Raw genomic sequence first — 15,483 nt, 5'->3', positions numbered from 1 at the left:
ATTTATTATGTATTTATAAAATAAACACCAGCAAACTAGTATCACTAAAAAACCTAAGACATATAATACTAAAATAACTATAACATTATCGTGCAGATAAGCAAGAATTCTCTAAGGAATTTGATCATGGGTCAAAGGAGGGAGGGAATAAAATTTTACAAATGCTACTGCTTAATATATACTTTGGGTTTTGACTGAAAGATACAACTTGGAAAGTTGTATATCTTTCAATATCAGCAAATACCAACATAAGGATATCAGAAACACCTTGATATGCTGGATGTAGAAATTACTATTTGAATATGATAAGAAAAGAAAGACAAAACGAACAGAAAGGCAGGGTTATGCTTCTTGACATTCAGCAAATACACAGATTCAAGAATATATATCAACAGGATGGGGAAACATCTGAATAATACTGAACAAGTCTGATAAAGAGTAGAACAATGAGAGTAAGAGTCACAGATCTAATGAATGTATTCAGCACAATAATCAGCTACACGCACAACTGGAGCCAGCAATAACTATAAGATTTTCATGCAGAAAGTATTCAATAAAATTAAGAGAGAAGGGTTCTCAATTTTTTAAATACTGGTTTTATAAATCATCTGAGTTCAGTGGTACCAGCTGAAATTCAGAAGGAATACACATGCTAAAAAAAATTTTAGAAAATAATTCTAGACACTTAAGAAGACAAGGCAGAAGTAAAACTGATAGGTGACCAAATAATTGATGAAACTGGTATCAATAAACAAGACCACTAAGGAAATCCACAGATTATCAAGAATTTTCATTCTTTAACCCCCCCCCCCCCAAACATATAACTGATATCCAGTTATCTGTTTAGGGGGGTGGTTAAAGAAGTTTTTCCAACTATATTCACAAAAGACTCTAAATAACTCAAAGTTACTGACAATTTGACTTACTGAATTTTACTCCTTTTCTATTAAAAATAAGTTACTATACAAACAAAAAAAAAATACAGTAGGCCTTTGATACTTTGTTTAAACACTCAAAAAATTTTACCAAAATTTAAAAAAAAAAAAAAAATTTACAGAACTGTATTATACTATTTAGGAGAAATGTAAACACTCATTATATTCAATAAGAAGGGTATAAAACGTAACACGCACTTTCTTCGTCAACTTTCAATGTCCTCAATTATGTTTTATTTCAGAGAAATTATCTTCTGCAGCTGGAAAACCTTCAATAATCTAAACAATACACATCTGCTGCCTTCCAAGCTTCCTGTAGGTAGGTATATTAATTCCATCTTCCACACAGCCATTGTCATCATCATCTTTTTCACTGCCTTGTTCTTGCATTTGCAATTGGAAAGCTATCTCTTCATCAGTTAAACACAATCCACCAACACTGCAATTCTCAAATTATCAAATGAAAGTGCTTCATTTACATTAGAAATGAAAGGATGTAAATATTATAGAGGATCTATAATATTTACATCCTCCACACCATCTATAACAGAACTTGTCATTGTATTGGAAAGCCACTTGCAGCTATTTTCAATAAAAACATGCCATGCATTGCTTACTATTCTCATAGACTGCAGTACACAAATATAAGGAGCATTCCCAACTTATGTGCTGCCTGCAAGTCATCCAAGGACTGAAGTGATATGCTTAGTACCAAGAATTTAACTGAAACAACATTTAACATTGGAATAGTTTTGTAAGCTGTATAACCAATAAAAAAATTTTTTTTTTTTTTTTTTTTTTTAACCACTGTAATGTAATAAAACTTCATAAGTCATTTAGAAAACAAAATGCAACACCGTTGCTTCAAAGATTTTTCAAATCACCACAGAGGGTAGTTTATCTGTCCATTTCACATTTTCCGAGTGAGCAAGCTAGCGGGTAGGGTATTATGGCACTGAAATGCATGCTGGTCTATGTCAGGCTATCCTGCACTTCTGTTTGTTTCCTATTATATACTAATGGAATGGGTGTTTTGTACGCTTCAAAATTTCATTCTTATTTGCTGGATAACTTAAGAGCATATTAGGAGGCAACCAACTTCAGTTGCAATTACAGACTTCTTTTCAACTTTTTCTATAGCCTAAGTGACTAATTTTACCTGAACCTGACAGCTTCTTTAGATCTTATATGCTTTGGAAATGTGGTCCATTTCTTCCAACTCTAATGCTAAACTGATTTCAATCTGCTGAATATCAAAATGCTAAAATGTGCAAACATAAAAATCACGATTTAGTTATAACGTATCCAAAACCCAAATGACCTTAAATTTCTCTTGCTCTCAAATAATTAGTTTAAATCTTTAATATCCTTACCCAAACTTTTATCTTCAGGAACAGCTGTGACCTCTCTGGTCAGTAATTGCCTGGCATAACTCTCCTAAAAACACCTAGCAAAAACTTAAATTAGCTTTGTAAGAAAATTACATTAAATTAATTGACAGAATTTTTCCTGGCTGCTACTGCTAGGCATTAACATATTCATGTTGGGCTTCAAATTGCACATATAGATCAGAGCTAACTTCTATTCTATATAAGTGTTAATTACAGTGATCCACCAGTGGGATACCCCACCAGATAACCGACTGATGGATGGGTTGCTGGAATGAAATGGATGCTGAAATTCACTGGGTCCATGCACATTTGATGTTGTTTCTGTCATGATCAGTTCTCACACTGTTTGAAAAATAAAAAGGGCATAGGGAAGTTCAAGTGCATTGTAATGTGTAGTAATGTATAATTAGAAATAATTTCAGTGAATGACTCTACCTTGTGGCATTCATACAAGGTCAAGGTGTATTTGTTTAATTTTGGTCTCTAGGGTTTCCCGTATATACCACTGTAGCATCTGAAAAGGCAAAAGGCCAAGGTCGGCAAGTGTATGTATGTATGTAGGTGTGTAAGTACGTGTGTTGTTGTGTTGAGCATTGAGTGCCGACACTTGGCGACTTTGCAGCCAGGGGGCAGGGGACCTGGTGTCCCTTGTCCCCTGATTCCCAACCTTGGCCATGAGAAGGTGTGCCAGGGTCCACTTTCTGCCTGAGACCCTTACTGGGGCCTATCAGGCAAGCCTGGGAGCCCCGAATTTTCAACTGAAAGGAAGATAGAAAATAGAAGGTTTAGTTAGGGAGATGGGAGGAGAGGAAAAGCAGATAGAAGAAGGGGAAGAAGAAAACAGCCAAGAAAATGAAGAAGTTAGAAAAGAAAGTTTAAAGTGCAAGACAGAGGAAACCATCAAAATAATTATTTACATAACAGAATAAGTTATTACTACTGCACACTTAGCAGAAGTCCAAAACTCGTGGACTAACTTGTTAACAAAGCCAAAGCACCTGATAGTGCAAGCCATTACCATAACCTAAACTTATAATACAATTATACAAAAGTTGCCATGTGCTATTAACATTACTAAATCTAAACTTATATTAGAAATATACAGTGGTTGTCTGCATCAATACCATGGTAAAATTAACTTAACAGCCATACAGGAGAATTATCCCCTACAACTAGAAAACCTTGTAATGCAAGCTGTTAAAAGAACAATATCAAACTTATAATACAATATACAGCAATTACAAAGATACGTTCAAGCTAAAACATCAACACAGCTATGAAGGGAGAACAATCCCCAATATTTTAGCCAAGACAACAGTGTCAGTTACAAACTAACTGTCCAAAACCTGTGAGAGGTAAATCAATTAAATATTCAACCTCGTATATATCTTACAATTCATAATTTACAATTCTCAGCAACAGAGTATCAAGTAAACAGGTCTTAAGAGAGGCTCATACTCATAGTCCTTACAAACAGCCAAACTGCCAAACAGTCTACATCAGTTCCCTAACTTAAACAGTCCAGAAGTTGAATATTTAATATTCAACTTCTGGACTGTTTAAATATTCAACTTCATGAATAACATATAGCTCTGATGCAACAGTCTTCAATGCAGAACACCAAGTACACAAATCCCAAAGAGAGGATCTAACACATGAAGACATCAAAAGAATGCTATCAATATTCCAATCTATGTTAACACAATAAAATACCCCTGCCTAAAGTCTTTTAGGACAGGAAAAAAATCAACCAGAACAAGTTCGAGGAGTAATCAATTAGTACTCAACTTATTACATTAATTTGTTCAAGGCCAAGAACAAGTGGCAACACAGAATTTTTATGCACTCCCAAAAGGCAAGTCCAACCTATTCACAATATTTACAGTAAAGTGTGATGATAAGATCTGAAAAATCTTCAGATCAAAACAACTATTAAACATTAGTACAAACAGCAATTTAATAGCATTGTCAAGTGAGAAAATCAAAGTAGGCAGTCAATGCCACTAAAGTATTCTACTATAATGAGAAAATTATTTAACCATTAATCTAGAAATAGCAATCAGATAACATTTATTATCCTCCTTCTTCTGTGGAATACCTTATCAGCAAAATTTGCAAGGGGCCCCAAAATTTTCTTTATTTTCAACAAGTTTCGGGAGATCAACTTCATCATAAACATTAGTTAACATCTGTAATTTATACCTATAATCAACATAGCAATTACACTCAAATATTAAATGATGGACAGTCTCTGGAGAACCACATTTACACATCGGAGAGGCAGCCATATCCTTTGACCTTTCCCCTATAGGAATATAATTCCTGTAATTCAGATTTTTTGTTTGACAATTAATTTAGATACGTCACTCATTACAAAAGCTGATCATTGGCAATTTAGTTGCACAACTTTGAAACCTGAACTTCAATTATCCATATTGGAAAGTGAATGTATTAGATATAGTTGGTTCTTGATTTAGTCAGTTCCTGAGCACATATGTACTCAGGACATTTTGCATCTCAGAAAGAATGATCAGCTTTCTTTTTTCTTAACCTGCAGTTTGGACATACCAAGGGAAGAGGCATTATTGGGACAAGTCTCAGTCTGGTGACCTAATTGACCACAATGTCCACAAGTGTAATTGGTTTGCCTGCAATTCTTAGCAAACAAAATGAATAGGTACTTTGCATCTGTCTTTACTGATGCAAGATGCTTCATAGTGAGGAAGAGGCTGTGTGAATGAGGCTCAGCCATATGAAATTAGTGATTTCGACATTACAGATGACCGTTTATTAGAAAAACTTTCAAGCATAAAGCAAGTAAGGCTCCCAGAGTCGATGGCACATACCTAGTAATTTTGAGAGGGGGTGCCAGAGAGTGTATTAAACCATTGAGGTTAATGATGACGAGGGCACCTTTGGAATTAGGAAAGATTCCTTTGGATTGGAGAAGTGCCAACATATTGCCAATACATAAAAGGCGATTCAAGGATTGAAGTCAATAACTACAGACCAAATCATCTGACTTCAGTGGCAGGGAAAATACTAGAGGCAATGATTTAGAGTGAAATCCAGGGACGTTTAAATAGATAGGGCATTTTAAAGGACACATAACATGGTTTTGTTAAGAGAAAATCATGTTTAACTAACTTGGCACAGTTACTCATAAGCTGGATGTAAGGAACAATTTTGACATAGTTTATTTGGATTTTAGCAAAACATTTGATACAGTACCATATGAGAGGTTACTGCTGGAACATGTAATTATTGGAAAAATTTTAAGATGAATTGCTGAGTGGCTGCAAGACAGAAGGCAGAGGGTTGTGATTAATGGATACTTTTCAGATTGGTGTAACGTCAGGAGTGGGGTCCCCACTCTTGGACCACTGTTGTTTCTGATTTTCATAAATGACATCCACAAAGGGATAGAAGGCATGATATCAAAATTCACAGATGACATAAAAATTGGTATTCATTAATGGTGAGTACCAAGCAGTGCTCCTTCAGGATGATTTGAACAAGGTTAAAGAATGGTCAGAAAAGTGAACAAGGAACATCTAAAATACTAAAAAAATCAGATTTCGCATTACAAGTAGACAAGTCTACCGATATCAGTGGCAAAGCACAACTACTAGCCTTTGTTCATTTTATTCATGGAACTGAAATTATAACTCAATTCTTATGCTGCAAAGAGCTTAAAGAATGCACCAGAGGTAATGAAATTTTTAATACTTTTGAATGGCTACTTAGAAAAGTCAGAACTTTCATGGAAGTCATGCATGGGTGTCTGTACCGATGGTGCTCCATCAGTGATAGAGTCCATCAGAAGTTTTATTTAATCTGAAGAGAAAGAAAACCCAATGATATGTTTACTAATTGCTTTCTGCACAGAGGGGTCCTTATTGGAAGAACACTAGGCAATAAGCTGAAATCAGTGTTAGATCATGGTATATTAATGGGTAATTACACTAAATAAACACCACTAAAAACCTGTTTCTTTAATTAGCTTTATAGTGCCATGGATGCTAAGCATGAATGTTTAATCTTGCTACAGAAGTAAGATGGCTGTCAAGGGGAAAGGTATTGTTTCAAGCCTATGAACTAAAATCAAAATTATTTTTTAAATCAGAAGAAAAGAACAATTTTTACGAATACCTAAATAATGAGCTGTGGTGTGGTGTGTGTGTGTGTGAACCTAATTTATCTAGCAGAAATATTCATCCATTTGAACAGCTTGAATGCCATTATGCAAGGACGAAATGATAACATTCTTACTTCTACAGACAAGCTACTAGCATTTAAGGGAAAACTGTTGGTTTGGCTGAACAGAGCAAATGTTTCAAGTGCTTCTAACTGATCACTTAGAAGCACTTGAAAACAACAGTGAAAAATACTTTCCATCACTATATATAGAGTTTTGACTGGGCACAAAACCCTTTTATGTCAATCTCATCTGAAGATTCACAGTGATTGAAGAACAATTAGCATCAATTTCATGTGATCAAAGTCTTAAAATGAAATATACTGAAGTCTCTGCCCCCACCAAAAGCATTCTGAATTCCAATCAAAGATGAGTATCCTGAAATTTCAATTCATGCCTTGAGAATTTTATCGCAGTTCTCCACTACTTATTGTTGTGGGTTGGGATTCTTGACATTAACTCTGATAAAAGGAGAAAACTGATGTATGATGAAGATGACATGAGAGTAAGTTTATCAGAATATGCATTAACATACAGGAAATTGCTTAAAAGCATCAAGCTCAGGTGTCTCATTAAAATAATTCAGTGAAAACTTCCAATCTGTACATTTGACAACTAAATAAAAAAATCTTTGGTTTGGGCTTTATTAAAATATATCAGTTCTTCCTAGATTGAATATATAGTACTTTTTTAGTTATAACCACCACATAATTATATTCGATAAAGTGTGCCACAAAATTCACATTATTTTTCAAGTATGCCCAAGCCAAAAAAGTGGAGAACCACTGCCATACAGCTACATGTCTTCAACCCTTTAAAAGATATTGTAATGTCATAACATTGACAATGAGACAAACAAGACCCTATATCCCACAATGTGATCAATGCCAAGAGTTCTTACTTTTAAATAGGTATATCTCTGAACAATTTATTCCAAGTCTATTTCATATCAACGATCACCACTGTATGTGTCATTAAAAACAGAGGCTAAAATATAATTATCCCTAATCAGTATATTTCTTTCACATATTCAAGTATAAGTACAACTTACCATGCTTCTTCTATAAAACCAACAACAAATTTCCGAACATCTATTAATTTGTCATTTTGAAAGGCAAGCATTTCCTAAGATAGAACAAAAACATTTCTTTAGTTACAAATCATTGAACTTACTAAAGAAGAATCAACACCACAAAAATAATCTACAACTTATAATAATTCATATTTTTTGTGACTGCATGAAACAACTTATATACGCTTGTGAAATGCTCCATTCCTTTTTATTATCTTAAGCCAATTAAAAAGGATGCAAGTCATTTCAAAATATATAATAGGAGAGTCAGAAAGCAAGCCACAAAGTAAGTCAAAACAAAAGAGGTAAGCAGGAAACTAATTCGGATGCATCATTTATTTTTCAACATAAGCACCAAACACAATTATATAACCCAGGGTTCAGTGTTGGGCCCACTGTTATTTTGTATATTTATCAATGATATTGATGAAGGTATATCAGGCTTAATATCCAAGTTTGAAGATGATGCTAAGGTTGGCAGGGTTGTTAATGACAGTAATGGCAGTGTGCTACTGCAACAGGATCTAGGTAGGCAGGTTTGGCAGATGGGCTGACAAGTGGCAACTGAAGTTTAACATTGACAAATGCAAAGTACTTGCATTTGTCAATGGGTTTTTGGGTTTTTTCTTCCGTAAAGGTGAGTACAGTGGTCTCAGACAGTTTTTAAATTCTGTACAGTGGGATCAACTGACGATGTTACCAACAGTAAGTTCTAAGTGGGAAGCATTCAAGGAATTAATCGTGGATGCTACTAAAAGTTTCATACCTATTAAAAAATATTGTTCAAGGTTTAGGCCTAAATGGTTATCAAATGAACTAATGAGACTCGTGACAGAGAAGAAAAATGCATGGGATGCATATAAATTATCAAGCGACTCAGAAGCCTATGGCAGATATAAGCTAGTCTGTAATCAGGTCACAAAGGAGGTTAGGCAGGCAAAGGCAGATTATGAGAAATCGTTGGCAAAAGATGCTGAGAAAAACAGCAAGGATTTCTTTACTTATATAAACTCTAAAAGGAAGGGGATGAATCTGATTAGTCCACTTGATATCGATGGTTCGACTGTTGATGATCCTGCTCAGATAGCAAACAAACTGAATGAGTATTTTGCATCTACATTCACACATGAGGAGTTATTAAGGTTTGAAAATGGCAGAAGGTTATCAAATTGTAGCAGGTTATCAAATTGGTGCTTAATGATTTTGTAATAACTGAGAGCAAAGTGGAGGAGAAATTGTTGAAGTTAAACATAAGAAAGGCACCTGGGGTGGATGGGATCTATATTAAAGAATATAGATCCCAGTTATATTAAGGGAGGTGGCAAAGCAACTAAGCAAACCCTCAGCCATAATTATGAGAGCATCCTTGGACTCAGGAGAGGTCCCCACAGACTGGAGATGTGCAAATGTATCCCCAATTCACAAAGGGGGATCGAAGAGTGACATGAGCAATTACAGACCAGTTAGTTTAACTTCTGTTCCGGGTAAAATAATGGAGTCACTGGTTAAAGATGCATTGTAGGATCATCTAGACAAGACTGCAGCAATAATTCAGACACAGCATGGGTTTATTAAGGGAAAGTCTTGTCTGACAAATTTGATAGGATATTATGATGTGGTTACCAAGGAACTGGATGCAAAAAATAATTTTGATATCATATATTTGGATTTCAGGAAAGCTTTTGACACTGTTGCGCATGGAAGACTATTGTACAAACTGGAGCAGAATGGCATTAAGGGTAAGTTGCTACAATGGATAAAAGGATGGTTGAGTGGAAGAAGACAGAGGATGGTAATTAATGGGTGCTGCTCCTTGTGGACTAATGTTATTAGTGGAGTCCCACAGGGTTCGTTGTTGGGTCCTCTGTTGTTTTGTATATTTATCAATGATATTGATGAAAGTATATCAGGCTTAGTGTCGAAGTTTGCAGATGATACAAAGGTTGGCAGGGTTGTTAATGACAGTAATGGCAGTGTGCTACTGCAACAGGATCTAGATAATTTGGGTAGATGGGCTAAGAAGTGGCAACTGAACATTGACAAATGCAAAGTACTGCATATGGGTAGAAGTAACCCCAGAGAAACATACCAACTGTGTGGTACTACACTTAAGGTGGTAGAAAATGAAAAAGACCTGGGAGTAATTGTGCAGTCAGATATGAAGTTTTCTGAGCAATGCAGACAGGCTGCCAGGGCAGATCATGAGGTTTTGTCAAGATATATAAGAATTTTGCTAGCAGGGAGAAGGAGGTGATTGTCCCTCTGTATAAGGAAATGGTCAGGCCGCGCCTTGAGTACAGGTCTGGAGGCCTCATTTTAGGAAGGATGCAGATTTTCTTGAGCGTGTACAGAGAAGGGCAACAAGATTGGTGAGGGGAATGAAGGGATCCTCTTACCAAGAGAGGCTTAAGTTCTGCAAATTGCAGTGGCTGGAGACTAGGCACCTGTGTGGTGATCTGATTGAGGTGTATAAGGCCTTGAATGGGTTGAGCAAGCTGAATTCTGATGGGATCCTTCCACTTGTTCAGATTACGAACCTAAGGAGGCATAAATTCAAATTAAGAAAAGACAGATGTAGAATAGATGTGCAGAAATTTGCCTTTAGCCAGCGGGTGGTTAATTGCTGGAACAAACTTCCATCTGTCATTGTGGAAACAATGACAGATGGAAGTTTGTCATTATGATTAGATGGAAGTCGATAAGCTAAATAAATTTAAGGAGGAACTGGACAGGCATTTTGAGGGAATGGTGTGATTTTTTTTTTTTTTTGGCTGATGCTGCATAAGCTCATACACTTGCTTTCTTGCATCACATGCCACTACTACTACTACTGCATATAGGTAGAAGTAACCCCAGAGAAATGAACAAACTGTGTGGTACTACATTCAGGGTGGTAGAAAATGAAAAAGACCTGGGAGTAATTGTGCAATCAAATATAAAATTTTCTGAGCAGTGCAGACAGGCTGCCAGAGCAGATCATGGGGGTCTTTGTCAATGATATACAGGAATTTTGCTAGTAGGGAAAAGGAGGTGATTATCACTTTGTATAAGGCAACGGTCAGACCATGCCTTGAGTACTGCATACAGGTCTCAAGGCCTCATTTTAGGAAGAACGTAGAGTTGCTTGAGCAAATACAGAGAAGGGCTACAAGATTGGTGAGGGGAACGAAGGGGTCCTCTTACCAAGAAAGGCTTAAGTTCTGTAAATTGCAGTATCTGGAGACTAGGCACCTGCGAGGTGATCTGATTGAACTATGTAAGGCCTTGAATGGGTTGAGCAGGCTCAATTCTGATGGGATTCTTCCTCTTGCTCAGATTACAAACCTGAGGGGGCATAAATTCAAATTGAGAAAGACAGTTGTCAAATAGATATACAGTCAGTCCTCGTATAACACATGTTTACGCTACACGAATTCGATCATACACGATTTCAGTTGGCTGAAACAATGCGAGACAGACAACGACAGCCACATTCATACACACCTTTCTCTGCCCACAATGAGATGTTATTCAGGAAATGGCGTATTCCTGATATACTCTTGATACTGTCGAATGGAGATGGTGAAATTTCTGTACCACCTCCGCAATAGAGTGACCCATGAGTTGGGCACTCGCTATCATTCCTATTTCAGTCGGTTAGCTCACGTTTATCCATACCGACATCGAATTACCGTCTACGTGAATGCAGTGCACCTATATACCTGCCAAGCGGTGGGTTCATCCACTACCGAGAGGGGTGACAGTGTCGTGTTGCCCAGGAACCCCATGAATTCTTTATTTATTTATTATTTATTTATGTAATATTTATTAAAATTGAATAAAAAACTGTGTAACAAAAGAACAGTTGCAAACAAAACTAATTACAAAATACCCTCCATTAACTTTAGTTTCTTCACTATCCTACAAAATTCCAATGTGACTGATTGCACTATTCTTCTTCACGTTCCTTCAACCAATATAATGTTCCATAACAGACTGCTGTTGATAGCACACCTGTACAAAGAGTACCGTACTTTTGAATGTTGTGCCAAACTTTTTACAGGGCACTAACCACAGTAGTTCAGCTACGCAGCTGTTACACTAAACTGTAAATTACTGGTTGCCTGGCCAGATTCTTAGCTGTCCTGGTGACAGGATTTTTTGAACCCCGTTGATGATGAAGTATAGGGAAAGCTCTCAAAGTTTGCTGATAACAAAAAAGTTGGCAAGTGGTTAATCAGCAGAACCAGGCTATATTTGCATCAAAATGAATTGAAACAATTATAAATATGGTCTGAAATGTGATAGCTGACGTTTAACAATGCTAAGTCATCGGGTTTTTGTATCCAGGAAACAAACTGTGTGTGTGTGTGTGTGTGTGTGTGTGTGTGTGTGTCAGAATTAAGGGTAGTTCAAAACCTTTGACTTGTAGCTATTAAAGAATTGTATAAAATTCATGTTCTTGGGAGGGGAGGGGGGGAAATCAACATATCGTGTTTATCATACAGCAGTGTTTCCTAACAGCTGAGAATAGCATTTTCGTCTGTTGCAAACATCTTTGGTGTGTTGTGTGTTGCAAAAAAAGTCCTAAAAATCATTAAAATAGTATATTAAGCACCAACTAAATAGTAAAAAACCATATTGGGAAATTAAACTGACAAAGGAATTTTAAAAGTTCCTCTTTTTAAAGACAACTATTAGATGTACTCAAAAAATGGCATTCATAATTGAATAATAAGTATTTGCCCATATTGCAGATAAAATATTTGCATTTCAAATGCGTGAATTGACTGATATCAGTAGTAAAGCCTAACTATTAGCTTTCATTAGATTTGTTTTGTACAGAAAATAAATTTTTCTGTTGCAAAGCACTGTCCAAAAGAATGCAGATTGGGGGAAACCCCTGGTGCCATTAGATAACTAACACAAACTGTCGAAAAGAACAACTGGTAACACTGAACGGATTCTTCAGTATTATTTAGCAGGGTTATTACTGCAATTATTACTGCATTAGTTACACCTAACCATTGTTGTTTTGCATTGTGATGTGTGCTGAATGGCAAAGAATCAGTTCTTTCAGAAGAGTATGAATGATATGAAGAAGTTTTATTTTTAAATGTACAGGAATTTTAATTTTGTAATTATTTACCTGGTGACATGTAACTATGAAAAATCTCATCTCTGTCTGACTTATTGTATCATTTAAACTTTTTTAAATCATTTATCTACATCATTTCTAAATTACTGTGGAAATAGAAGCATCTTCAATTATTAAGTAGTACTGTTGTGTAGAAGTTTAACTTACTTATTTAAATACTCTGTCAATGGGGTAACTGTTGATGACCCTGCACAGGTTGTGAAAAATTGAATAGGTATTTATTTAGCTCTTGTTGCAGCAGATCACCCTGATTACTATTACTAACCACCCTGCCAATCTTTACACCATCTGCAAACTTGACATTAAGCCTGATATGCCTTCATCAATATCATTAATAAATACAAAAAATAATGATGGGCAGAGCACTGAACCCTGAAGTACTCCACTAATAACATTAGTTCATGGAGAGCTGTGTTCATTCATAACCACTCATCCATCCCTTTATCCATAGCAGTAACTTGCCCTTAATGCCACAATAGTCCAATTTGTACAGTAGTCTTTTGTGTGCAATAGTATCAAAGGCTTTCCTAAAACCCAAGTACATGGTATCAAAATTATTTTTTGCATCCAGTTCTTTTGTGATTTCATTACAGTATACAATCAAACTGGCCAGACAAGATTTCTCCCGAAGTCCAGCCATTTGGTGACAACCAAATCCTGTGCTTGCACCTTCACGATGGTGGGACTGTTAGTAATCCTGGGTATAACCACCATGTGCAAACCCTGAAATGCGGCATCTAATATACTGGAGGTGATCACCCAAGTGCGAACCAACTTAAGCAGGGGTCGAGGTGTAGCATCCACACCACACGGTTTCTGCCCCTCTGAGTTACCAGGCAATGCTAGGCGATAGACGACTCATCATCAAATAAGCAAAGTGGTGCAATAACACCACTTTGCTTATTGGAGATTTATTTGATGTGGTGGAACCAAAGTTCAGTCTCCAGAGCAGAGATCTGGCACCTGCTCCCATCTCTTCCATCATGCAGTATGATTGATGTCTTTTGAGATTATGATGGATATCATGGGGAGATCAAAACGGTGTTTACTGGCCGGCTTCTAGATAGTCCACTGGACCGAACATACTGGTAACTCTCTAGGAGGCTTCCAGTTCAGTTAGTGTATAATCTCACTACCTCTACTCTGCCAGATAGTGACTGGAGAGAGTCCAAGTAGTGTGTATGCGGGGGCATTGTCGAGGCAACATTATGTCAAGGGGCAGGGTATATTGTTGCCATGTATACACCATATATCCAAAAACTTCATTACTTCATACATGTTCTCCCTACCTTTTCTTACTACTGAATAAATCATGAATAGTCAAACTAATAGAACAAACTTATCTGCAAAAAAGATCTAAACCTCCCAAATACTTCGTTGTTCGTTTTACCAACATACATGGTCTCAGTTCCAATCTCAGTGATGTCAATTTCTACTTACAGTCTGCCAAACCCCACACACTTTTTCTGACAAAATCCCAATTATCAGTTTATTCAACCACTGCTCATCTCAGTCATCCTAATTATTTGCTGTAAAATTCCTTTCATATGCAAAAGGTGGTACTTTTGCATATGTCCGCTCTGATATTCCCTATCAGAGACTAAGTAATTTGAAATCTCCTCTTTTCAATTTTCTCTGGCTTAAAATCTCTCTGCCCCATTCTATTAAATTCATCTGTTACCTCTATCGTTCTCCCACCTCCATTAATCACTTGGAACTCTGTCTTCTTTGATTTAAAACTCAACTTTCTCCAGCCCAACTTTCCTTACAGTAAGGTAATTTTCCTTGGCGATTTTAATATTCACAACTACAGCTGGCTTCTGATTTCTAGTCACACCGACCCAGCTGGTCAAGATGCTGAGGTTTTTGCCATTACTAGTAACCTCTCATAGATTGCTCATTTACCTGCAAGAATACCAGACAATCCCAACCATACAGCCAACACACTTGATCTATATTTAACAAACAACCCTTCAAGATATGCAGTTGAGGTTAATGGTCTTCTAGACACCTCAGATTGCAACTTGGTGATAGTCTCTTCTCCACTGGAGCCTTTCTCCCATGACCAATCCTAACCTAGTGTTGTTTGGCATAACAAGAATGCGAAATTGTATGATGTGCAAGATTTCCTTTCTTTGGCCTGATTACTGTTTCAAATCTTCTGATGTCAACGTTTGCTCAAATCGTGTCAGTAAAATGATTCTTGTAGGGATGAAATCCTTTATTCCACACTCCACCTTAAAATCTTGTACTTTATCTAAACCTTGATTTTCCAATAAATGCACTAAGGCTGTTCAATATAATAATGTTGCATATCTCGATTGGCTTGCGTCGAAATCTCCAGGTTCATTTTCTGCCTACACGAAAGCACGCAAAAATTGTAAAGCAGTTATCAATCAGCCCAAACTAGATTTTGAACAGCCTAAAAGTATAAAACTTGCTTCTTGTCCAAATGGTCATTATGCATTTTGGTCTACTGCCGAAGCTGTCAGTTGCAACTTTTCCCATCTCTATTCCCACCTGTCAAAACCGGATGGTTTTGACAGAGGTGGGAATTGGGATGGACTGCTGAACTGCTAGGTGGTAGATGACTTTCATCAACAGGTGAAATACCACCACTTTTCTTATTGGAGGCTTGAAGTGTGAAACCCATGTTTAGTCTCTAGAGCAAAGTTTCTGGCATCCCCCTCCCCCCATACTTCTCCTTCAACCCATGCATGGTACTAAGTACTATAGGTTTTGATACCTTT

At 36.7% G+C, this 15,483-nt stretch overlaps 1 protein-coding gene across 1 annotated transcript in view; it reads right to left on the bottom strand.

Annotated features, from left to right (window-relative positions):
- Positions 1-15,483, bottom strand: part of Sym (symplekin scaffold protein) — a 662,620-nt gene that overhangs the window by 602,959 nt on the left and 44,178 nt on the right. Inside the window, exon 3 of the mRNA XM_090376545.1 lies at positions 7,576-7,649. Within this exon, the coding sequence (XP_090232671.1) occupies positions 7,576-7,649 (74 nt within the window). The remainder of the gene's footprint in view (positions 1-7,575; positions 7,650-15,483) is intronic.

The sequence above is a fragment of the Mastigoproctus giganteus genome, chromosome 6 (genome assembly GCF_048544385.1).
Source record: "Mastigoproctus giganteus isolate SK-2022 chromosome 6, ASM4854438v1, whole genome shotgun sequence".
Classification (NCBI taxonomy): Eukaryota; Metazoa; Arthropoda; class Arachnida; order Uropygi; family Thelyphonidae; genus Mastigoproctus; species Mastigoproctus giganteus.
The sequence above is the reverse complement of the archived record's forward strand: the minus strand, read 5'-3'. Positions and strand labels throughout refer to the sequence as shown.